At 33.5% G+C, this 26,178-nt stretch overlaps 1 protein-coding gene across 12 annotated transcripts in view; it reads left to right on the forward strand.

Moving 5' to 3' along the window:
- The window catches only part of CCDC91 (coiled-coil domain containing 91), a 366,740-nt gene that overhangs the window by 258,579 nt on the left and 81,983 nt on the right, over window positions 1-26,178 (forward strand). For all 12 annotated transcript variants that reach the window (XM_050746729.1, XM_050746737.1, XM_050746730.1 and 9 more), the window contains 3 exons: window positions 15,484-15,576; window positions 15,673-15,741; window positions 17,808-17,984. In XM_050746729.1, the coding sequence (XP_050602686.1) occupies window positions 15,484-15,576; window positions 15,673-15,741; window positions 17,808-17,984 (339 nt within the window). The remainder of the gene's footprint in view (window positions 1-15,483; window positions 15,577-15,672; window positions 15,742-17,807; window positions 17,985-26,178) is intronic.

Raw genomic sequence — 26,178 nt, forward strand, 5'->3', positions numbered from 1 at the left:
TTATTAAAGATTTTATATGAAAATTGTGCAGCTGCTATTAATCTTCCTTGATCCATGAAATTCTCTTTTCCTTGTAGGTCACTCCTAATACTTGCAATGCCACTTTCTACAAAGTTGTTCTATACTTCTTGTTTTAGATTGTTGTTAAAACAATATTTAATTTAAAAAGAATAAAATTCCATCCATGATTTCTCAGTAAAGTGTCCCTTTTTTATGGGCCTTTTCAATATTTATTCACGTGTACATTATTTTACATAGTTACAGTGACGATAATGGTTTCAATAATTTTATATCTTTTCTTCAAATAACATTTTATAAACATATATCTAGCTTGAGGCATAGTTTTCATTTAATTATACCATATTCCTTGTTGTACATTTAAAATGTTTTGGGTTTTGCACTTTCTAAGGAATGTTGCCGTATACATCTTCATGCATATTGTTTTTATTCCTTTGTATTACATGAAGTGCCCTGCTTTTACAAATAATCCATTGTCAAAGATATAAGGCTGATTAATAAACTTTCATGATATGAGTTTTTATTTCCATGAGAGCTAAAAATTTTGACATTGATAATTCTACCTTACCTTTACAGCTAGATTATTCAATTATGTTATTTCAATATTATGTTCTGGTCTTTGAATAGAACTCATGTAGACTGTCCTGTGTCCAATATATATCTAGCTAAGGCTGACAATTCATTTGTTTTAAAACGTTTAATGTTTTTCATTTTATCACAGTTGCATTCAGCTTATGAACTCTGTGCCTCTTATCACTTGTTTCAAGACTTTTCATTTTCCTTTTTTTATAACAAAATAATTTGGGTGAAACTCAGTGTTCTGTCATAGAAACACAATACAAGTGATAAGAGCTATGCACCTGAAACTGATTTCATGTCTGGTAGATTCTCACTCTGCAATAAAGTATTCCTTTGTCAACTGATTTTTTTAAAAGTCTGATTCTAACTATATTAGGCACATTACTGTGTAATTTATGAAAGTGGAGTTTATAAAATAGACATGCATGAAAAATTGAAGACTAAGTATGTAGTATTTTCTGATGATAAATTTTTAGGAATAGGAGTTGTAGAGCATAAGGATGTTTATGACACTTAAGCATCAAATTATTTCCTGAAAAGTACTGTGTTACATTATGCTACACTTTGCAAGTGTGCATTAATCTGTTTCTTTCTTTTCTCTGCTGCTATGGTATGCATTTCATGTCCCTTCCAAAATTCCTACTGAAACTTCAGCTCCTGTGTAATGTCCATATCGCCAGTAGTAAGAGGTGGGCCCTTTGAGAGTTGATTAGGTCATGAGGGCTCCACTATATAAATGGGACTAGTACCTTACAAAAGGGTTTAAGGGGCAAGTTTGGCTCTTCCACAATTCCACCATGTGAGAACATGGCCTTTGTCTGCTCAGGAGGACATAGCATTCAAGGACCATCTTTGAAGCAGAGAACAGGTCCTCACCAGATGCTGAACCTTAGACTTTCTAGCTTCCAAAACTAAGAGAAATTTTTATTATGTATAAATCACCCACTCTGTGGTATTTTGTTACAGCAGCACACATGGACTAAGATACTTGCTAAAATAATTATCTTATATACATGCATTATTTATTTCAAATGCCCATTTGTAGCCAACTGTTAGGCTGAAATAAGTTTATAGATGCTCCCTTACTTAATGATGGTTTGACTTAGTATTTTTCAACTTTCTGATGTGAGAAAGCTGTATGCATTCAGTAGAAACCATAATCCCATCATGAGTTGAGAGACTTACAACTTAAAATAGTTTCAACTTAGGATGCATTTTCAATTTATGATATTTTTGACATAGAATGGATTTATAATGGCATAACCCCATCTTAAGTTGAGGAGCATCTGTACTGTGTTGTTCATAGGCACTCATAGGGAATAATAGAATTGGGAAACATTTTCAAAAGCTATTTCACTTGAAAATGGTTGAAACAGAAATAATCCTCTGCTTAAATTCAGGATTGTCACAATCTTTGGCATTTAATAAAACATACACTATCCCAATATAGAGACATCATTATGAAAATACAAAGCAGGCCTGCCTTTTTAATGCTGATACATCTCCCAATTTTTGTGTCATTCCTAATTACTTCCTTAAGTCAAAGTCCTACTTAAATAGGAAGAACAACTTATTTGCTAATTTGTTCCTCATACCTATTAGTAATATGGCTATTTGGTTGAAGTAAATCCGCTATTATATTGTAGTTTTATGTTTTATTCATAGAAAGAAGCTTATTGCTATTATTTTGGGCTTGTAGTAACTTCTGTAAGTAGATTTAATCTCACAGTTTATCTATGCTAGGTTTTCTTTCCAAATAACATTTAATCTGTTGGCCCATAAATGGGTGAAATGTTCGTGAATCATTTTAAGAAGTTTCTTAACTTTATTTAGTGTCTTTTAAGTCATATTAAGTGGAGGTATATTTATGAATATGTGTGTTTAAGAAAATCTTACCAGATCACTTAGTCTTATTCAGTGTTTAAGTTTATGGAAGGTAAAATAAGATGCTCCTGAGTTTCTGTTACAGAAGGTATACTAACCCCCCCACACACAGACAATACACAAAATAATGTGAAATTTGTGAATGTATGATCAGTGGAATTTTATACCTGAACATGAGCCACCATGATTGCTCAGTCTAAAATTTAATGTACAAAAAACTGCCACGTGTGATTGTGATTAAATCTGTTTACAATATCTTTTGTGACTCACATTCCAGGAAAGAAGTGGTTTTTTGTTTTTGTTATTTTTTTTTTTATTTTTTATTTTTTACAAGAATCAAGTAAAAACCACAGAACCTCTATATTTGTATTTGAGTCTGAATCGAACATTTTCACTTGAAAGAATTTTTTCTGAAGTGGGGGAAAACAACTATTTTTGAATGCCTTTATTTTAGGTTAACTTTTTCAACCTTTAACACCCTTACATTAAGTATCTAATATATTAGTGGAACTCCATGGTTTGCATTTATTTCTTCAATTTGCTAAAAAAAAAAAAAGTCTACTAAAATTTCAATTTTTAAAAAGCGATTAATGGAATATCTTAGATAAGCAAAGTGTAATAAACTCTTAACTATTTTTAGATGAGGTCTACTGGTATAGATTTCAGTTAATTTTCCTAATGCCTTTTTAAATTCTGGAAAGCCATCTCATTGCAACCAGATGCAACCAGGGTAAGTAACCTATGTTACTGTGAAAACAAAGCAATATTAATTTTTCCTTAACTAGTGACTTTGATTATAAGTAGGCATAGTAGTGAAGCTGTTTGGCCTGTTTTCTTCCTCCTATATTGCCTTACTAGGTATGATGACAAGTAGTTATTGCCTAATTACAGAGCCCTGCTGTGAAATGAACACAGCCTGCATGTGTCCTATGCCTTTAACCCAGTTTGTATACAAACCAATTAGTATACCAGTCTAAAGCTAGAGTTAATGATTGCACAACTCTTAATTTTAGATTGATCATTGTCCTATATGTAAAAGCTCTTAGAAGAAAATACAGTAGAAGATCTTCTTGACCTGGATATAGGCAATAATTTTGTAGAAAACACAAAGCAATAGCCAAAAAAGAAAAATAGATAAATTAGGGTTTATCTGATTGAAAACTTTAAAACTTCTGCTACTTGAAAGACATCGTTGAGAAAGTGAAAAGGCAAGCCACAAACTTGGAAAAACATTCATGAAACATGTATCTGACAAAGAGTTTATATCCAGAGTATATAAATCAGTAATAAAAAAAGAGAACTAAAAAAATATGAACAACAGGCTTAAAAGAAAAAACTTAGAGGCTGGGCACAGTAGCTCACGCCTGTAATCCTAGCACTTTGGGAGGCCTAGGTAGGCGGATTGCCTGAGCTCAGGAGTTCGAGACCAGCCTGGGCAACACGGTGAAACCCCATCTCTACTAAAATACAAAAATTAGCTGAGCATGGTGGTGTGCGCCTGTAATCCCAGCTACTTAGGAGGCTGAGACAGGAGAATCATTTGAACCCAGGAGGTTGAGGTTGCAGTGAGCCAAGATTGTGCCACTGCACTCCAGCCTGGGCAACAGAGTGAGATTCCGTCTCAAAAAAATAGAAAAGAAAAAGAAAAAACTTAGAAAATATAAGAATAGCCAATAAGCACATGATAAAATATTTAACATTTTTAATCATTATGGAAATACAGTTTAAAACCATAATGAGAGAGAGACTTTTGTACATCCAGTAAAATGGCTAAAATTTAACAGACTGAAATCACCAAATGGTGAGTATGTAAACCAATAGGAACTCTCATACATTACTGGTAGTACAACCATTTGGAAAAAGATTTGACAGTTTTTAATAAAGTTAATCATACACATTCCTACTAAGTATTTATGCAAAAGAAATAAAAATGTTATATCAAAGAATGTCTGTGATTCCTTTATTCACAGTAGCCAATAACTGGAAGCAGTTCTAAATGTCTATCATCAGGAGAATGGGTAAACAAATTATGGTATATTTATACAGAGGAATGCTGCTTAATAATAAAAAAGAATCAACTACAGATACATACAACTAACTTGTATGGATGAGTATTACAGATTTTTTGGCAGAGCAATGAAACCTGTGTGTTTGTATGCGTATATGTATATATCTCATATATATACATATATGCGTGTATGCATATGATATATGGTCAGAGGAGAATATCAGAACTGTTGTTGCTTTGGGGTAAAGGGAAGTTTTGGGGGCAATGAAAGTGTTCTGTATCATGATAAATATGTGTATCACACAGCTAAGTGCATAACTAAGATTGTTCAAAATTATATCGCTAAGATTTGTGTATTTTCATTTATGTAAAATTTACCTAAAGAAAAATAATTTTAAAATCATCATTATCAAGTAGGTAGTGGGTGGCATTACAGATGATAAAAGATTGGCAGAATATTGATAATTGTTGAAAGTGAGTGATAGGTGTAGAGAGTTCCATTATTCTATTTTGTTTACTATCTATATGTTTAAAGCATTCTGCAATAAATGTTTTTTATAAATGTTTTTTATAAATAAAAGTGTGAAAAGACCAACCACAAACCAAAGAGGAATTACTACTGCCTGTTTATTCAGAGAACACATTGAATCCAAGAGGATGTGTTGTCATTCTCTAGGTGATAGACTGAGGAGTATTAAGAATGAAGTGTTGAGAAAAGGCTATTTCAGGCATTCATGAAAATTCATTACATATTTTACTTAGAACCACATTGTTATGTGTATGAAATGATTAGGAGTTTAGACTCTGTACGATAGACCAGAGTTTTTGAGTCCTTGTTTGCCAAGGATTCTTTGAAGATTTGAACTCAGTGTCATTATACATAGCTCTGAAAAAATAATACAAGGGCAATTTTCTGAAAAGGCCATTTGCTGCTGTGAATGGCACATACTGTGTAATAAGGCTGTTTTAGATTTTTAGAGTGATCTGAAAAAGATTTGTGAAGTTTGAAAGTTTCATATACCAAGAACAAAAATATACTTTCAACTTCCTGGCTTATCTTTCTTGTTCACTCAGAGGGCATGGATCTAGAATACCAAATCAAAAAGGGAGTGAGTATGAGCTGGGATGCTAAACTCTTGAGTAAGTATTCTGTATTCACAGTAGATAGCAATGAGAAGGTATATATGTTCATTTTAGATCAGAAACAAAAGACTGATTTTGAAATAATTGACAATATTTTACAAGGGAACAGGGTTTTAAAGTATTTTATGATCAAATGTCAAAGTGTGTGTGTTTGTTTGTTTGTTTTCATGAATAAAGGGAATAAGTGCCTAACTTGTCTCAGATTTTGGTATCAATTCTATAACTGTTTCCCATAAGAAGAAAGGCCTGTATAAAATAGTATTGAATATATGCAGGAGGCTTTTATAAGGTAACCTTGTTTATGTGTCCATATATGGATTGTATGTTACGATGGCTCACAGCTTAAAAGGTTTCTAGCATCCTGTATCTGTTGAAGTTGGAAGAGGAAGAAAATACGATGTTCTCTAATTTTTTTAAGTAGAAATCTGATGGTTTTAATTTTTTTCTTCCAAGTTCTAGTTTAATGAATTATCTGTTATGATCTAGATCTCTAATTCTTCTCCCTTAATGGTTAATTAGGATAATCCAGAAAAGGAGTCCTAGATTAAAAAATAAATTAAAAAAAGGAGTTAGGCAACATTTCTTAGTCTAGGTTATATTCCATTTTCTCGTCAGAGCTATAATTTGCTGCCCTTGACCTCTCTTCTAAGCTTTAAACTAATACTTCAACAGACTTCTGAACAGCATACTGAAAGTTAATATTCCATTGGCATCTTTAATTCAACATTTCCAAAACCAAGCAATTTGCTCTATTGTTCTCAAGCCTATTTCTCTTCCTTTTGTCTAGTTATGACATCACCATTTGTCCAGGTACCCAAGCTGCAGATCTTACTCATCTTTACTCATTCTTCTCTCTTCTCTGCCTGATTAATTGCTATATCTTAGTGACTCTATGTTGTGAAGTTTCTATTCTTCCTTTCTAGTCCCACTTCCCATATTGTTTTTTTCTGGTTGATGAGTTTTCTTTGCCCCTTGAAATTTTATTCTTTTCATTTCACACACCACTCTGCATCAGGTTGTATCATTATCATACAAGGAATTAAAAAATGTTCTATTTCTTAATTTTCAAACATCCAGACAATTTGACTTCATCCTACTTTTGTTTAAGCTCCTCCCACAGCCTTCACATATTCATGCTTGTGTTCCTGGAGTACCCTCTATTTCTCCTAGAATAGGAACGAACATGTTCCTTCTGCCTAGAAAACCCTCTTTTCCTTTTTTTCTGTTAGATCCCACTTTTACCTTGGAGCCCTTCTCACATTTAACTCTACAAATTGTTTCTGATACGCCTTGTCAGAAATTAAATAATTATTTCCTATACCTTTACTTAGGTCTTTTTTCCTTTTTAATGTGATCTTATGTTTCATGTTACTTTTTGTTTCATTAGATTATGACAAGATCTTTAGGACTATGTATGCAATCTGTTATACACATACACATTTGGTAAGTTGAGTTTGATTCCCCAAATGGATTCTCAGTGAATGTGTGCAGTTATTCAAAAGGTGAACACTGGCTTATCTTGCTACTTTATTGAACCCTAAATACACAAAATTATGCCTTAGGTTTGCCTTAATATGTGGTTATTTGTAGAGTTTGGATTTACACTTGGATGGTGCATGGACACATCCCTTTGTTATCTTCTCACTTTGTGATACAAATTACGATCTGGTTGATCTAAAAAGAGGACATTGATAGTTCATGTTGTAGAAGTGGCTAATAGTCCATTTGCTCTATCCTCTTTTTATTCACTAGCTGAATGTGGAGGGCTTTATGTTAATAGGACAAGATGGGGCCACAGAATGAAAGGAGACTGGGCTTTCAAGTCACCGGTGATGAGACCATCTATGAACATTGGACTATTAGAAACATTAAAATTAAACTGATTGTATTAAACTCTGAGACTAAGGGGTTATAATAGCTAATATTGCCCTAATCATCACTGCATATATTATTTTTATTAATGGCTGCCCTCATGAAAACAGTACATGGTTAAACATCTTGAGGAAAGCATGCATGGTTTTAAGGGAATTGAAACCAGATCACATGAAGAATCACTAATGCAATTGTCAGTGTCTGATCTGGAGGAGTACTTTTGGGAGATGTGAGGAAAAGCAGGATTTTTTTTTTTAATTTTTAAAAGGAAGTTAGACTGTCTTTTGTGACTCAAGCAGACAGAGTTGAGTTTGTATGAAAACAAGTTTTTAGCTCATTATAACATAACTTTCTAGCACAGTGGAACAAACTCATAGGAAATGGTATTTTCTGCATATATATGGGGATGTTTACTCTGGGAGACCACTTGTTTAGATTGTTTTTGTTAACAAACTCTTACATTTGTAAAGAGTTATAACACTTTTTAAAAAATACTTTCACACAGATTATTTCAGATGGTCTTCACGTTAGTCCTGTGAGGTGGCATTTTTCTCATTTTGTAGAAAAACTGAAGGGATGTTACATGACATGACCACTTCATCTGAAGGAGCTAATCGTTCCTCTTCTCTTACTTTTTTAATTTCATCAACCTTTTATTCCCGTCACAGCTCATAATAACTTCTGAAATTACATTATTCCTGTATTTATTGCTTGTTTGTGGTGGTTTTCACCTTTTAGAATGTGGGTATCTGAGAATAGATACTTTCCACCTGTCTTTTTTACTTGTTACCCCAGTCTTAAGACTACCTGGTACAATGCAGGCAGTTGGTACATACTTATTAATAAGTATATGAATGATTTGTCCTTCATTCTGCTAACAAATGTCAGACCTAAAACCAGAACCATGGTCTTCAAATTCTGTGTCCCTTATACTTTCTGTTGGTAGTAGAACTAGATAATGTAAATTTCCTTTCTATCATAATATTCTATCATTCTGACATTTGCTCAGATTATCTAGTTTGTCCTTCTCCACTTGTTTATTTTTGTACAGGTCTGTTGGTGCATTCCCTCCTATTATTCATTGATTGGATTATTCATTCAATAAGCATTTGCTAATTACTTACCTGGCCTCATGCTAGGAGTTAGGAACATACAAACAAGAAGAAAACAGGAGTCCGAGTCTCAAGGATACACTCCTGTTAACCTCAAACATCTGAAAAAAGCAGTGAGCAACAGTGAAAACAGCTGATTACTATGGAACTTTATCAGACAGAAAGGAAAAGAACATACTTATTGTAAAAATAATAGTTAAAACAAAAATAAAAACTGACCACATAGCAGTAATGCCAAGGGATATAGAGAACAAGAGACAAAAACAGGCTGAGAAAAAGCAAATAAAAGAGGCTGTGTAGAGCAAAGTGTAAATTGTTATTTATTCATTCATTCATTCATGCATGCATGAATGCCTGTGTTTGCTTTATTCCATAAATACACTGAGAGCCTCTAGAGAGTAAACTTCTGTAAGGTCTAATGGAAGCAGCAAATGGATGGCAGGCAACAGAATGTTTGATAGTACTTAATGCCAATAGAAAGAAAAACTACTATGACGATGAAAAAAAAAGAAAAATGAGACTAGCAGTAGAGCCATTGGCATTGAGACTTAGACACATGTTTGTGACACTATTAACATGTACTCTTGACAGTGTTTCTCAAGATAACTGAGATAAAGGAGCATTTTTTAAAACTCTGTCAGGGGTTTATACTTGTACAAAACAGAATAAAAATTACTAGAAAAACAAAATGGAAAATAAATAAAGTACAACCCTGATGTTTTATTATTAGGTCCAGTAGATATAAAAATTAATAAATGTTTATAAAACTTGCTAAACACAAACTATAAATTTCTATACCATGGTAACAATAGTTTGCAGAACCTGTTTACTGGTTTTTGACCATATGATTTCTATATCCCTAAGCCCTTCAGTCTAGGGGAATGGTGATAGCATCATTGGTCATAGGCCTCTAGGAATAGCATAGCCCTATTTCTCTAGGGTTATTTAACAAACTGAATGATAGCACGGTAAATTCATTTAATGTGCCCCTGATCGAATTGTTGTGCTAAAGAATTTATTCATTGTAGAAGTCTGCCCATCAGCAACAAATTAAATTATATCTTATGAAACCTATTGAGGTGGAGAAGAATGGCATTCATTTACAAAAATTTTCTATCACAATTTTTAAATGCTGAAATTTGTCTTGGGGCATAGATAACGATAATTTAGAAATTTATTTTCCTCTGAACAATTCATATTTCAATTGTGATGGGTAAGATTATATGAATGTAATATTTGTGAAAAATAATCACAAAATAAAACTTGGGCAGCCAACTAGCCAAGAGAGATGGCATTTGGAGAATAGTACCAATATAAGTCCTGTGGAGATACTTCCTCTGCCATTTTAAGATGGAATACTATGCAGCCATTAAAAAGACAAGGTCATGTGTTTGTGGGAACATGGATGGAGCTGGAGGCTATTACCTTTAGCAAACTAATGCAGGAATAGAATACCAAATACCACATGTTCTCACAAGTGAGAGCTAAATATAAGAACTCATGAATACAAAGAAGGGAACAACAGACACTGGGGTCTACTTTGAGGGTGGAGGGTAGGAGGAGGGAGAGGAGCAATAAAGATAACTCTCGGGTACTGGGCTTCGTACTTGGGTGATGAAATAATCTGTACAACAAACCCACGTGACACAAGTTCAACTATGTAACAAACCTTCACGTGTACTCCTGAACCTAAAATAGAAGTTTTTCTTAAAGATTTTTTTTTTTCCAAAAAAGCAGTTCCTTCTGCTCAATCATGGGAGGATAGAAAGATTAGGAATTTATTAAAAACAATAGAAACATTTCAGCAGACAGTATCCTACCCCACCACCTTTTCTTTTTCTTTCTCACTTCTATATTAGCTAACCTATACCTTTTCTCCTTCTGATGTTTTGACCTAGTGTCATCGTAAAGAAATTTAAAATGTTAGTCTTAGTTATATATCAGTTTGTTTAAATCTGTTTTCAAAGGAATGCTGTCTAACACTTACATTTATTATTGGCATGTACACTTTTAGAAACTAATATCAAATGAGTGATAATTTAGTTGCCATTTGACTATTTAATGGTGGGTATTAGAATTATTTGGGATGGTTGGATAACTTGCCAAGGGTTCAGAGCTGGATTTGGTGAATTAAAACACTAATCTGTCCTACCTCTTAGTCCCCTTTCCCCACAAAAAACCCCAGATCACTAAAATGACACATAAAGGGACTGAAACAAAACCAACAAGCAAAAACTAACTAGGACAAATAAATATGAAAGGAGATAACAGGTGTACAATTGTCAACTGATTTAGCAGAGAAAAGCAAGTTGTAATCTTAGTTTATTGAGGTAAAACCCATGAAGAAGCTGGTTTGTCTGCAAAACCCTTGAAAGCCATGGGAAATACAAACACTAGGTGCCGTGTAGCTCTGAAAACAAGAGGAATGGTTGAAAGTCCATATGACTTAGCAGTTGTGTTCCCAAGTCCTCTTGTGCACTGTCTCAGTCAGCTCAGGCTGCCGTTAAAAAGCACCCACCATAGATTGGCTTAAACAACAGGAATTTATATTTACAGTTCTGGAGGCTAGAAAGTCCAAGATCAAGGTTTCTGCTGAGTAGGCCTCTTCTTTTGGCTTATAGGTAGCCACAGTCTTGCTGTGTGCGCACACAGAGAGAATGTGCGAGTGCTCTTTTCCCCATCCTCAGGACTTTGTCTAACCCCAGTTACCTCCTAAAGACCCTGTCTCCAACTGCTGTCACATTGCGGGTTAGGGCTTCGGCATATAAATTTGTGGGGGAGGGAGGGAGGTAAAAAAATATTTAATCCTTAACACACACCATACTTAAGTAGGGGACTTATTGTACACCCTAGCAGAACAAAAGAGAAATCAAAGCAGATAATCTCTGAACTCATAAAGAGCAGGAGAAGGCATGGGACTTAAAAACAAGGAGATTAAACCAAAGACCATTACTGAGCAGTGAGGTCTCCACTGTGCTTCTTAACACATTGATCCTAGAATGCTGAAAGTTTGGCTCATAGTACCACTTAGGAGACTGGAGAATTTTTTTCTAAGCAAAAAGACTGGCTCAAGAGAAAATGTTCATAGAACTGACATTTGGGAATCTCCACAGCCATGAAAAATTAGTTCAATACCTTTTGTGGCTATTGTGAAGCTTACTCACATACACAGAATTTCCTTTCAACATTTTTGTGTTTGAGTTTTTAATATGAATGAACATAAAATTGTTACCAAACAAAAACATCTCAAATGAAAAAGTTACTGACTCAAAGGAACAAATAAAAAGAAACTTCAAGGAAACAGAGACAGTTCAGAAGTAGGGAAGTAAAACTATATTTATATAGTTTTTTGTAGTTTTAATATAAATACAGTTTTATGAAGGTGAGAGGTCCTCCTACTTCAAGTGATCCTCCCACTTCAGCCTCCCAAGTAGCTGGGACTATAGGCTCATGCCACTATACCCAACTAATTGTTGTATTTTTTGTAGAGACCAGGGTTTTGTCCTGTTGCCCAGGCTGGTCTCTAACTCCTGGACTCAAGTGATCTGTCCATCTTAGCCTCTCAAAGTGTTGGATTTACATGTGTGAGCCACCTTGTATGGCCTCAAAAAAACTATAATTACGATTTGTAAGAGAGAGAAAAGAACCAAATAACTGCAACAAAAATGCCCACTTCAGAAAGGGAGAATGATGAAATAAATAGCAGTGATTGGTCAGTAGTAAATACAAAGTATTTCTGGACAAAAAGAGCAAGGATTCCTTTCTCCAAGGGTGGAACAATTTCGTTGATTAGTTGCTCTAGCAGTCCATGATTCTTTTCTGTAGGGGTGTCTCCTTTGTTAGAAAAGGTGTAATTTGGTATTTTTTCTAGAGTACAGTTTGAGAGTATGCATTAAAATATAAAACTTGCTCAATCTTCAGCCTGTTAATATGGTTTCTAGGAGTTTCTCATAAGGCTATAATTGTAAAGTTTCACAAAGATGCATGCACAAAAATAAACATTGTTTAAAGTGAAAAATTGGAAACAACATAAAAGTCTATAAAAAGGAGAATGGCAAAATATATATTAAATTTAACAAAACAAAACGAATAATGCTATACCATAGAGTTCCAAAAGGTTACAGAATAATATTTATATATAAATTCATTATATAAAATATTTAATAAACAGCTCTCCAGAAGGATGTTTGCCTAAATGCTATCAGTGATTTTCTTTGGGTAATGGGACACTGGGAAATTTTCACTTCTTTATATTTTTTATAATGAGCATATATCAGTTTTACAAAAATCAAAATACATTTTATTGAAGCATGTGGGTTTTGAGTAGCCTCTTGTGAATTATTTGTTTGCTTTACAAATTATCTGTGTTTAATTTTAAGATCTAAATTTTGGCTGGGCACGGTGGCTCATGCCTGTAATCCCAGCACTTTGGTGGGAAGCTGAGGTGGGAAGATCACGTGAATCCAGGAGTTCAATTCCAGCCTGGTCAACATAGAGGAGGGAGGGAGGGAAAGATGAAGGGAGGGAAAGAAAAAGAAAAAAGAAAAGAAAGAAAGGAGAAATTTTCCCCTTGCCATTAAGTATCTTTCTGAATCATCTGTCTCAATACCAATTGCAATTTGTTCAGGAAATCATCTTATTTTAATAATAATAGTAGTCTGAAATGACCAAATTGGAAGCATAGATTAGTCTTATTGTATTACAGCAAAATCATAATGAGGTCTTACTTGACATACTGATTACATTATGTAGCTTTTATTTACTGTAGGTAATAACGAGGTATAATGTACTGGGCTGCTTTTAGTATTAGATAATTACTACTACTGATAATGATTATATAGGATATGATTATTGTTGAAATAATTAAAGACCTAGTAACTTACCTAGGCTCTCTAAGTCTCAGCTGACTCATCTGAAAATGAGAAGAATGTGGACAAATACAGCAGTTTGTTGTGAGAGTTTAATGTGGTACTACTACATGTAAAGCACTTTCAACAGTGCCTGAAACCTCAAAAGTGCTGTTATTATCTGTAAGTTTGAGAAAAGCCAGTAACCCAGTTGTATTTTCTCAAGGGAATCTGTGATTTTACTTAGGTTATATTTTATGTAGGATGTTTCTTTCAAACAGTAATTTCAGGTTTATTCTTAAACTTAAGTTCAAAAATTGTCTTCTATTGTAGGATACTGTCAGAATTAAGAAATGACATTCAGGAATGAATTTTATAAACATTACATTGTCATTTTAACTAATGTACCCTCTTCAAATTTAGTTTTTATTGGACCAGTTAGGGAATTTAGCCCACTTATAACAAATCACTTAGTGATTTATATTAGTTTCACTTTGCTAACATTACCAGTTCTTTTTAAGCAATATTTGTGTTCTAAGTTATTAATAACTCCAAAAATTTTATTATATATTTTAATTCTAAACATTTTTGTGTTATTTGTGTTATGTTTACCTCTTCCTAAGTCTAAATTGAATATTTTCAGTCTCATATAATTTTTTATCATTTTTAAGTCTAATTATTTGCCTGGTATATATCTTTGCATATTTTCTCATATATGTATTTCAAATAGGATTAGGTATTGTTTCTGATCCTATGAAATTCTGTGTGCATCTAGATTTACGTAGAATACAAAATTAAAGTCTGTTGTTAATACTTATACATTAATTATGTGGTAAGTCTACTCATTTGTTAATTAGCTGCCTTACATAATTTCATATAGTACTCATAATTTCTGAGTCATGTAATGATTTATATCACAGTTTGGATTTGTTTTTAAGGAAAAAACACATCTTTCATGTGATTTTACTTATTCTCTTGAAAAACAGATGAAAAGTAGCATAATTAAAAACAAGAATAACAGACTATCTTAAGTAGACATGGACTGCTTGGTCACTTACTCTCAATATAGACTCTCTCCCTAAAAATGTTTTAAATAAGAACAACTATAAAAGACATAAATCTATTTTAAAATATTGGGTGTCAAATGAGTTCATATTTAAAGGAGGCTTGGATATAAATAGCATTCCAAATCTGAGAAAATATCTTACTTGCCTTTAATAACTTAATGAAAAATATATGAGTAGCAATACATATTTTTTAGTTTTGTTTCCACATCAGTGCACTGTTCTGGAACAGTATTTGGCTCATGGCTATTGGAGATACTGAGGCTGCAAAAGTTGAATATTCTCAGAAAGCTCTATTCAAACATCAAGTGCTTGGTCCATGATAACTAGTTGATAGTTATGTGAGCTTTTTCTGTAGCACATCAAAATAAAAATAGATACATTAACTTTATACACATTTATATTACCGGTTACATAATATTTCTTGGACTCATTTCATAGATTTAGTTTTTGAATCTGTGGTAAAATCTTGAGGTGACAACAATTAATAAATCTTTCAATTTTTTTAACAATGCCTTACTAGGAACGCAAATAATCTATGATGATAGTTGTTCATCAAGCAGATATTTTACGTTTCTCAGTTATCATCTAATTGCTTCATTGCTTCTGTTGCGGCAACCTAATAATAATCATTTTAGTGAGTAATTTTTCTAAACTTAATTTTGGAAAAGACATCATTTTCTGATTAATTTTTCAATTTTGACTAGTTGTTCTTAAGTTAGATTTCTTGTCATATACTCTGTTGAACTTGGGGCTAGGAAATGTATCTTGGCTGATTATAGAAAGGTGATTTTAGTGATTTTTTTCTCCTAAGCCTTCATTTTAGAGAACTTCTCATTTTTTCCTTTTGTAACTACTTCGATATTTCTGGACAAATGAATTCTACCAGCTACTCTCCTTGTTGATAGATCATCTGCCTCAGAGCCGTAATATAATTTGCTTATCATTCCTTGTAGCATCAGAGGCTCCTTGAAATGCTAGATACAGAGAAGGAACTGTTAAAAGAAAAAATAAAGGAAGCTTTGATTCAGCATTCTCAAGAACAGAAGGTAATACTTTCACTGTGCTCAGAGTGTAGAAAGAATGTGTTCTGTTACCTCAAATAATACATTTAATGTTTTTCCAACTGTCTTATCATTTGACAGGAAATATTGGAGAAATGTTTGGAGGAAGAAAGGCAAAGAAATAAAGAGGCATTAGTATCCGCTGCAAAGGTATTTCCATCTGTAATAGTGGGTTGCTTGTAAGTGGAAATAAAAAAACTGAATATATTAATAGTATGCTGAATCTTTTATATAATGTTTCATTCCATAAAAATCAACATTTTTATTTTTTTATTTACTTTTAAACTTAAGATATGACTACTTATATTCTTACTAAATTCACATCACACAATATAATGGTAGCATTGAAATGCTTTACCATATAGGTTATTAGTTACTTGTTATAAAGAACATATATGTTGGGATACTAATATCCACCTGCGATTTGTTGGATCTAATTAGAGGTTGTGTGTGCATCTGTGTATCAAGGTAAGTAATTTTTAAAGCCAAGTTTAAAATAAGTCATCTAAATCATGTATTCATAGATATAAAATATACACACACCAACAAATACACTTTTAACACTTACTTTTGAGTTTTAGATTTAAAATTAAATTTAGCAAACAAATATTGAATGTCTCATATCTATGTATCACTATGCCAGGGTTAAATTTAAGGGTGACTATGATTTTGTCTTTTTCTTAAATAATTTATAATCAGATAAGAAAAATATTATTTATATACCAAGAGGGCAAGGAGGAATGCATTAAATTGTTATGAGTATGTACATCATATGTCTATGTCTTAGAAGTTTTTAAACAATAAATTACTTTTGAATTCAGCCTGAAAGGATGGCTAGCATTCTGAACAGAGTTTGAATTTTATTCCATAGGGTAAGGGAGACATACTGACATTTTAAAAACATGTTTGTGATGTAATGGTAATTGACATTAACTTTTAGGAAATTAGAGGCAACAAAAGCTAGAGGCAGGGAAAGAATTCATAGAATGCATCAAAAGTCTGGCTACGAGATAGTGAGTGGTAGAAACAGACCAGTAGTAGTAGTTTGGAAAGGAAAGAAATAGGCAAATTCTGGAAATATGGAGAAGATGGAGTCAACATGTATGTTTGATGTGAATAATATAGAAGGTGGCCAAGTTGTATACTGCTAGAGTATAGATTTAAGAACAAAATGGAAAGTAGCACTCTTTCTTTGGAATAGAGTTTGAGGTGATGTAAAGCAAAAAGTCGAATTTTAGAAAATTTGTATCTGTTTTCCAATATGTATGTTCCTGATGAGATTTATGGTAACATTAACAAATGTGATTTTAAAATTTTGGTACAAAGAAGTGTGTCAGCATCTGAAGAAGACATGTAACTCAATAAATCAATATTTTTCCCATAAAAATGTTAAAAATTATGTATCGATAAATGATTCATTCAGAGTACAAGAAAGGATCGTAATATAATAACATGAAAATATCATTTGACATAATTTTATTTTCATTATGCCAACTAACCTTTAAGAACTAGTCCTTGTCAAGTTCTGATGTGAAATCATCAAGAATATCTACAATTATCTAAACTGGCTACTAAATACTCAAATTTTTCCTACTACCTATCTGTGTGAGACTGGGTTTTCTTTATATACTTCAACTAAAAAACACCATTACAGATTTCACACAGAAGGGAGAAATAGGAATTAATTTAGCTGTCTTGTATTAAGTCAGATATTAAAGAGGTTTAAAGACACATACAGTGGAATTTTCCTTTTTTAATTTTGGAAAGCAGTTATTTTTCATAAAATATATTAATATCAATGCAGTTAATGATATTAATTTTAAATGAATTAATTTTATTTTTTCTTGAATTTCTAATATGGTATGTATTAATACATATGATCAACATAAACAAAATCTCTTTGATATCCTCAATAATTTTAAGATTGTAAAGGGATCCTTAGACTATATAGTTTGAAATCTGCCACTTCACCCTAAGACCTGATTTCTTTGAAGATTAGAAATGCCATGGAAATTAAGTAGGAATATTTGTATAAAAAAGAATAATAGATTTTATTTTATAGCAGTTATTTACTATGCATAAAAACAGCAATGTGAGAACTAAACACTATAGGATCAAAGTTTTTTTATCTTTTAGGTTAACCAAGTCTGTCTTACTCAAGAAATCATTATGCAGTCAATCTTTCAAATTTGTTCTGGTCTTTATTTATTTTGAAGCTTGAAAAAGAAGCAATGAAGGATGCAGTTTTAAAAGCCATAGAAGAAGAAAGAAAAAATTTGGAGAAAGCCCATGCTGAAGAAAGGGAATTATGGAAGACAGAACATGCAAAAGATCAAGAAAAAGTATCTCAGGAAATTCAAAAAGCTATACAAGAACAAAGAAAAATAAGTCAGGTTAGTAATATTAACTGTTTGTAAATTTTTTTTTCTCATTTTTCTCAAAATGAAGTACCCTTACTCTTTTATTTTACTTAAAACAACCTTAGTAGATATTTATGACTTTTTAATTTTTAATTTTCATTTTGATGTTAATATTTTGAATTAATCATTTTTAATATTTTAATGTGCTTTCATCTTTCTGATATTGAAAACTTAGTAACGGACCATTTTACCCTTTTACTTTATTTTCTAAAAGGTCAAAACAAAATTTATGTTTAGTAATTGCAAATACATTAAACTTTGTGTTATTTTTCCTTTTCTCATACATAGAGGCAAACACACACGCACACATGCACACAAACTCAATCAATACAAAATAATATATTTGTGTAGAAAACAATTTGATTCAATTAATTTATAATTCTAATTTGTAAATCTCTATACCTATAGTTGGTAACAATCATTAATAAAACCTCACAAATATTCCCTATAGTCTCATAAAGATACATAACGATCAACAGGTGTGGTCTACATGCAAAATAACTTTTGATTGTTTATCTGAACAATTAAAAACACTACCTTTTTTTTTCTGTGATTGAATTTGCACAGTCCTATTTTATAATTAGTCTTTTTATATATATATAGGCAGAAGTACTTAAATAAAAATTCCCTTAAGTATCAAAAGCAAAAGAAGTCGGTTTCTCATGTTCAAACTGTTAAATATACTACAATTTTTCATTCACATTATAAATGCAGCTAAAATGACTAACCTTTCAGATCAACCCAGATTTTTTTATGACTCATTAATCTTAATGAAGCCTTAAAAAGCTCAGAGTTTTTAATACCCCAGATAAAAGTTACATTTTTTAAAGATGTCACTTGTTTATTCTCAGTAACACACAGTTACCCATTTGTTATAAAAATTAAACAGATCTGTAGGTAGCATCTATGGTAAGATAACAGTACTACAGTAGCAGATTTTTTTTTCTTGCATTTTTTCACTAAAGCAGTATTACCTTTTAATTCTTACTGTAATCTATCAATAAATGTATATTGAGTACTTATTGCATATAAAATGTTTGTCACTTCAGTTGCTTGGAATTTCATGCCAGTAAGGTCAAGTTCATTGGCTAAGTTCTTATTTGGGAGAGTTTATTTAAATTTGTTTTATGACCCCAAACATTCCTGTAACCTCACATAGATGTGGGCCATTCATCCCTTAAATTGGGTAAGAAGCATGAAAAAATCAACACATATTCATCATCCTAATGGAATAATATATCTCTTAAAGAGCACACTTCTCTGCTGATTTGTCAGGAGTCTACAAGAAACATGCAGTATATGATACACTACTTTGAAATTTGTCCTCTGTAGGTTCAGAATATGGTGAAGACAATCTAAACATGTCTTGAATAAATTACATTAATTTCCTTACACATGTTTGCACGTTTTGCTACAAAGTCTCTGCCAAGTTAAATTATATATCTCTGTATCATTTGGGTGGATTTCACATTTATTTCTTTGTTTGGAACATTGTTCCTTATTTATTTTTCTTGACTCTGTATGTTGGTTCTATCCATTAGAAATAACAGCTACTGGCCGGGCGCGGTGGCTCAAGCCTGTAATCCCAGCACTTTGGGAGGCCGAGACGGGTGGATCACGAGGTCAGGAGATCGAGACCATCCTGGCTAACACGGTGAAACCCCGTCTCTACTAAAAAATACAAAAAACTAGCCGGGCGAGGTGGCGGGCGCCTGTAGTCCCAGCTACTCAGGAGACTGAGACAGGAGAATGGCGTAAACCCGGGAGGCGGAGCTTGCAGTGAGCTGAGTTCCGGCCACTGCACTCCAGCCTGGGCTACAGAGCGAGACTCCGTCTCAAAAAAAAAAAAAAAAAAAAAAAAAAAAATAACAGCTACTTCTCACCTCTCACAGTCTTCATTGACTGGCCTTGTACTGGTGAAGAACCACACCAATCATCCTGATCAGAGATTTTGTGGGCCTCTCAAACCTTTATGCTAATCCATACTGCTGTGTTTGTTGTTGGCACCCCAAAGCTGTCTAAAGTACATGGTGTTCCAGTGCTCGCAGATAGGTGAGACAGAAGCCAGTCTCCCAGGAGCCCCTGGAAAAATTAGAACTTTGGACATGTAGTCCAACTCTTTCCCTCCCCCAGGGAGAAGCTGCAATCTGAGGTTTTTTGCCCTCTTTCTTGGCCTGAGCAGGGGGGTGGGCTATAGCAACTGTTTGCTTGTTAATTTAATCCACCATCTTTGTTCTCACTGGCCCCTAGGCATCAGTAGTATGTCAGGTCCTGTTACTGCTCTGAGATAGGTAAGACAGAAGCGGATAACCTGGGCAGTTTCTAGGAAGGTTGATTGGACATGTAATCCAACTTTCTCCCCACCAGAGAAGTTGAGAGCTATGGATTTCCTTTGGATCATATGGCACTGTATTGGGTATAGGGATTGTGGTGAGAGTTAGGTCTTGAGTTTTCCTGCCAGTTCAATGTAGTTGGTTTCGTGCTTGCCCAGGGTGAAGGACCCTCTCAATTTGTGTCTGAATTTTCCACAAAGGGTATTTGTGCATGCATCGTTGTTAATTGAGTGTGTCCATGGAAGGACAAAGGATCCAGGGTTTTCCTGTTTCACCTCTTGTTGACATCATCTGGTATTTTAATATTTTTCTAAATTCCCAAGGTAAAGGAAAAAGTAAATTAATAATGTATCTGATTATAATCATTAAACAAAATGAAAATTATGCTAGTTGTAAAATACCAGCTACAAGAAAAATAAGCATGTAGGAAACATGCAGTAAATATCCTTGAAGGGTACACTTCCCAGAAGATGCTTTTAATGACTTAATTGTATTTGTCCAAAATTTTCAAATAAGTTTATAGATGGCATTTATTAATTAATCATATTAGTTTCCTAGGAAAAGCCAATTGGAAAAACTAATATATTACTATAGATTGGTTTGTATAAAGTCCCATGAGTTTAATTAATTGCCCTAAATTAGTTTTGTTGCAAGAATAGAAATATCATTTATAAATAGACTTTACCCCTGGGCTGCTAGTGATAGGAATCTGAAATACTGCCTCTTCATTCTGTGCGTATCCTGGAGGATTTTAACTATGAGTTTCACATTTATAATTAATGTCCTTGTTACTTCTTTTAGGAAAATCCCTCAAATAAAGGGCATTACAAAAGCTGACAGATCATTATCTGATAACAATAAGGGAAACAATAATAGTTCCTCATATTCAAGTTTCATTAAGTTGCCTTTATTCTAAGCAAATATATTAAGCTAGTTTAGCTAAAAAGGTATTTTTATTTATTTTTGTTTTTGTTTTTTTGTAGCTTTGCCTGCAGAAAATAGTAGCAGTAAGATAATAGCAGAACTGGTGGTGGTGGAAATGGCAATAATTAACAATATTGACTTATTAATTCAATTCTAAGTGCTGAGCACTCTTCAAATTTTTTTAGATGTTTCATCTCAATTCCTCACAACCACCTTATGAAGTAGGTACTATTATTATCCCCATTGATACAGATGGGGAGACTAAAGCTTACAGAGATTATGTAACTTGTTTTAGGCCATGTGACTTTTTAGAAGAGTCAGCAGGCAGTATTCAAGTTCAGGCAGCCTAACTCCTGAGGCCTTGTAATTTGCCACTACTCGATTCTATCTCCCTGTGTTCTCATCTTAGTATAAAGTACAGATTTATGTCATTTATCATTTAATATTTGAAATCATCCTAGGAAATTAACAGATAAGTTCTATAGGCAAAACTTTAAGAAGATGTTACTTTTATGTATTCATCCATTCTGTAACATTTATGGCACCTCTGCCATGTATTGGCACTGTTAGACGTTTCTGACACACAACATTAAGCAAGATAGACAAGGCCCCTGTGCTTTCATAGAGCTAACATTCAAGTTGGAAAAGAGCTATAATACGCAAGATAATGCCATGTGGTGCTGTGGGCTAGGAAGAAAAAATTCGGGGTTATATATTTAGCTGACACTGGTTGTAGGGGATTTCTTTAGACAATATAGTTAGGAAAGAAGCCAAACTCAGTAAATTTTCATTTCATATAATTCAATTTATATGAGATTCTAGAGAAGACAAAAGTGATATGAGAGAAGACACATAAGTAGTTACAATATCTAGGGGCAGGGCAATTTTTTGAGGGGGATGATAATGTTTTATATCTTGATTGTGATAGCGCTTCTATTTGGCAAAACTTAGCAAATTACACACTTAATATTCGTGAAAATTATATGCAAGTAATACCTTAATAGAGCTGATTTTAAAAAACAAATGACTTTCAGAGTAACTGGATGGATGGTGATTTTGGATGTAATTTCATTTACTGAGGTGAGAAAAGGTTAAGTTTCATGGGGTTAAAAAATCTAATTTGTGACCGGGTGCGGTGGCTCAAGCCTGTAATCCCAGCACTTTGGGAGGCCGAGATGGGCGGATCACGAGGTCAGGAGATCAAGACCATCCTGGCTAACACGGTGAAACCCCGTCTCTACTAAAAAATACAAAAAAAAAAACTAGCCGGGCGAGGTGGCGGACGCCTGTAGTCCCAACTACTCGGGAGGCTGAGGCAGGAGAATGGCGTAAACCCGGGAGGCGGAGCTTGCAGTGAGCTGAGATCCCCTCATTGCACTCCAGCCTGGGCTACAGAGCGAGACTCCGTCTCAAAAAAAAAAAAAAATCTACTTTGTGTGTATTAAATGTGTGATGCTTATTCATGAGCCTAGAGGAAATGTTGAGTAGGCAGTTAGAAATATAGACATGGAATTCAGGGGAGTTGTCAGGGCTGGAAATAGAAATTTTGGATTAATAAGCATATAGTTGTTATTTAAAACCAAATAAATAAAAAGGAAATATTTTCTGGATAGGGTTTTATGACATTCTTTTATGGATTGTGTCCATCTTCTACCTAGAAAGAATATGGACACTTTAGATTAATGTGTAATACTGTAAATAGTTTCACACATAACAGTTGTACTTCAGATGAAATAATGAAAGTGTTAAACTTATTGGTGCTGTCTGTGTCACCCTGTAACCCATGATTGAGTAGCCAGGCATTCATCCAGACTTTCTAGGAAGCTCAGGTCACCACTATGAACAGCAGCTTCTGCCACTTTCTACTGAGCCCCTGCCTAGATGCAGAGGCCAGTGCTCATTCTGTCTGGCAGCTGGTTGGGATACATAGAACCTGAAGAGGCCCTCTCCAGGGACCTACCAACTGTTCTGAGTATTAACTGAAGGGACTGACTTTTTAAAAACTTGGAAGCCATTTTTAAATTCTAAGGTGTAGGTCACTTCACAGCACTTGAATGTTCTTTTAAAGAAAACTAAAACCATAATTAACAGCAATTAATATATTTCTTTGTCTACTAAGTCACAGTAGAAATTAGGAAATGATCTAGTATGGCAACGCAAAAACATTGTGTAACTTAAGCCACCTAAATTATTCCTGAGAAATGAAAAGGAAAAAATCAGCTTCTGCTTTAGAATTTACCTCTAGATTTCCTCTCTGCTAGTACTGGATTTACTGAGGAGATAAATGTTAAACTGTGACAGAAAACCGAGTACCTAAGGATTGTGGTAGATAATTCTCAGAATTTATTTGAGAGATGTTTTCCTTTGGCGTTGATCGCAAGTTAAGACTAAGTCTTAGCATTGATTGTAGATTGTACATTTTTTCTGAGATACTAAAAGAAAATTTATGACCTTGGCTTATTGATTTTCATATTAAATTAATTCTGAGTCACTTAAAAGTCTTTGTTAAGTAACAGAAAGGACGTTTGTTATTGACACCAAAGTAGGCAAAAAGAGGATAGTCATTAATTTTGCTGTTCTAGCAAAGTCCTGTAAAAGAACTCCAGTGCATACAGACACTGAAACGATGTCTGACGTTGGAAGCTCTTCATAATAGTTTATAACCACAGCCACTGTAATTTGGGGTTATGTTTTCCCCAGAAGCCACAGACATTACAATCAGTGGTTAAATTTTCCTTAAGAAATGTAGTACTGCCACCTGACCCCTCTTTTAAAAAAGGAAATAGCATTTCTATTTTAGCTTAGCAGGCTAGTTTCACAACCCTGAAGTTTTTCTGTGCTGACTTCTTTAGTTTTGATTCATTCATTCATTTTTAAGTTTTTATTTACAATACTTTGATAGTAACCTAGTTGATAATAAAATCATAATGACATTTTAAATTATCAAATGTATCATATCTATAGAGAAATGATACCTTTTCATCTAAGTCCTTTCTTCCTTCTATTATATTTTTCTTCAGTTATAGTCATTCAGTGAGATGTCTGTAACACAACATCTGCCAAGTTCTCTAGTCCAAAGAATGAGAATTCATCCTAGATTTTCCCTTTTGTCCTCATTTGCATATCTTTTTTATTTTATTTTATTTTATTTTGAGATGGAGTCTCACTCTGTCACCCAGGCTGGAGTGCAGTGGTGCCATCTTAGCTCACTGCAACCTCCACCTCCTGGCTTCAAGTGATTCTTCTGCCTCAGCCTCCCAAATAGCTACAACTACAGGCGCACGCCGCCATGCCTGGCTAATTTTTGTATTTTTAGTAGAGATGGGGTTTCACCATATTGGCTAGACTGGTCTCAACTACTGACCTTGTAATCCGCCCACTTCACATCTTTTTAATTATCAGAACCTTTCCATTTTACCTGAAAAATAATCCTTAAACATATACACTTACTTCAAACCTGTTATCTTTGTCTCAGTTAATATTTTTATTGCTTACCTTGACCTCCTGTATAGACTTCTTTACCTCCAGTTTTGTGCCTTTTCAACTTGGAGCAAAAAATGGATGTCATTCTCCCACTTGAAATTCTTTAGTGCCTCCCTGTAGCCTGTAAGATAAAAGTTCAAACGACTTAGCATAAAACATACATCTTTCATTGATCTGGTCTTTACCTGTCTAACTCATCTTCTGCTGCTGCGTTTCACATTTCATGCTTTTAGAAGCAAATGGCTGGTACTTATAGTGTGCTATTTTATGGTCTTGGGCCTTGGTTCATACTGCACCATCAGCCTAGAATCCCATTGCTTCCTGCCTGGCAAAACCCACTCTTATTTCATAATTCACCATTTTTTACCCTCCATAAAATTTTTATTTCCTCCTTGCAGATTAAATCAAGAGCTCCTCTTGAGCATTCAGTATATAACTATACTACTGCTCAGCCATACTATTATAAAAAGACCTATGTCTTCTCCAATAGATTACCTTGAAAGAAGGAGGTGAATCTTAACAAACTGCAATAGATTTAATATATAGGACCAGCACTTTCAGGTCTCTAAATGAGATTAATAATACCAGCTTTGCCTAGTTGTTGTGAGGCCCTTAGAAACAAGTCAAAAAAGAAAGATAATAGATTAGTGAAAAAGCTTAGAAACCATAAATAGCATGCAAATATTAGGTGGTATTGTGACAAAGCAGGAAACCTTGTCACATACTATTAAAGGAGGTGAAGCATTTAGCCTTGAAAAGAAAGAAAGATAAAGCCGTATTATTCACATATTTGCGTGCATATATACTTTGATATGTATGAATGTATATACTTTATGTATGTATACTTTATGTATAAAAGTATATATGCACATACTATATATACACATACAAAAGTATATATACTATGTATTTATTATATTTTAAGGAGACATACTAATCTTTAAAAAATCAACTGGGTCTCCAACAACACAATTTGGCTCTTAGAGTTTTGGTAGCTTTTAATTGGAACATTTTACCAAGATTAGCGTTATTTAAAATAGTGCTTTGGATGTTATTATCCCCTTTTTGAAGAAGTATTCATCACACTGTCAGTTGGATGCCAAACTGAACTGATTCTTATTATTGTTACTCAATGAAAAACTTGGAAAATACTCTGAGAGGTCAAGGATAATTACTTTCAGCTTCAGAAAAATGTTTTCTTTGAACAACTAGTGTATGTTTGCGCTACAGTGATGAATGGCTGCATGAATACAAGTAGAATTTTTAGGTCATAGTAAAGTAGTACACTCTCTTTCACTGGTCAAATAGAAGCATTACATTTAATTATACCATTCATATACATTCAAAAGATGCCATGTTTTCAAAGAGACATTTCCAAATCAGAATGAAAATGTCTTAGACATTCGTTTGTACCTCCTCAGCATCTA

This window comes from Macaca thibetana, chromosome 11 (genome assembly GCF_024542745.1).
Source record: "Macaca thibetana thibetana isolate TM-01 chromosome 11, ASM2454274v1, whole genome shotgun sequence".
In the NCBI taxonomy this organism is placed as follows: domain Eukaryota; kingdom Metazoa; phylum Chordata; class Mammalia; order Primates; family Cercopithecidae; genus Macaca; species Macaca thibetana.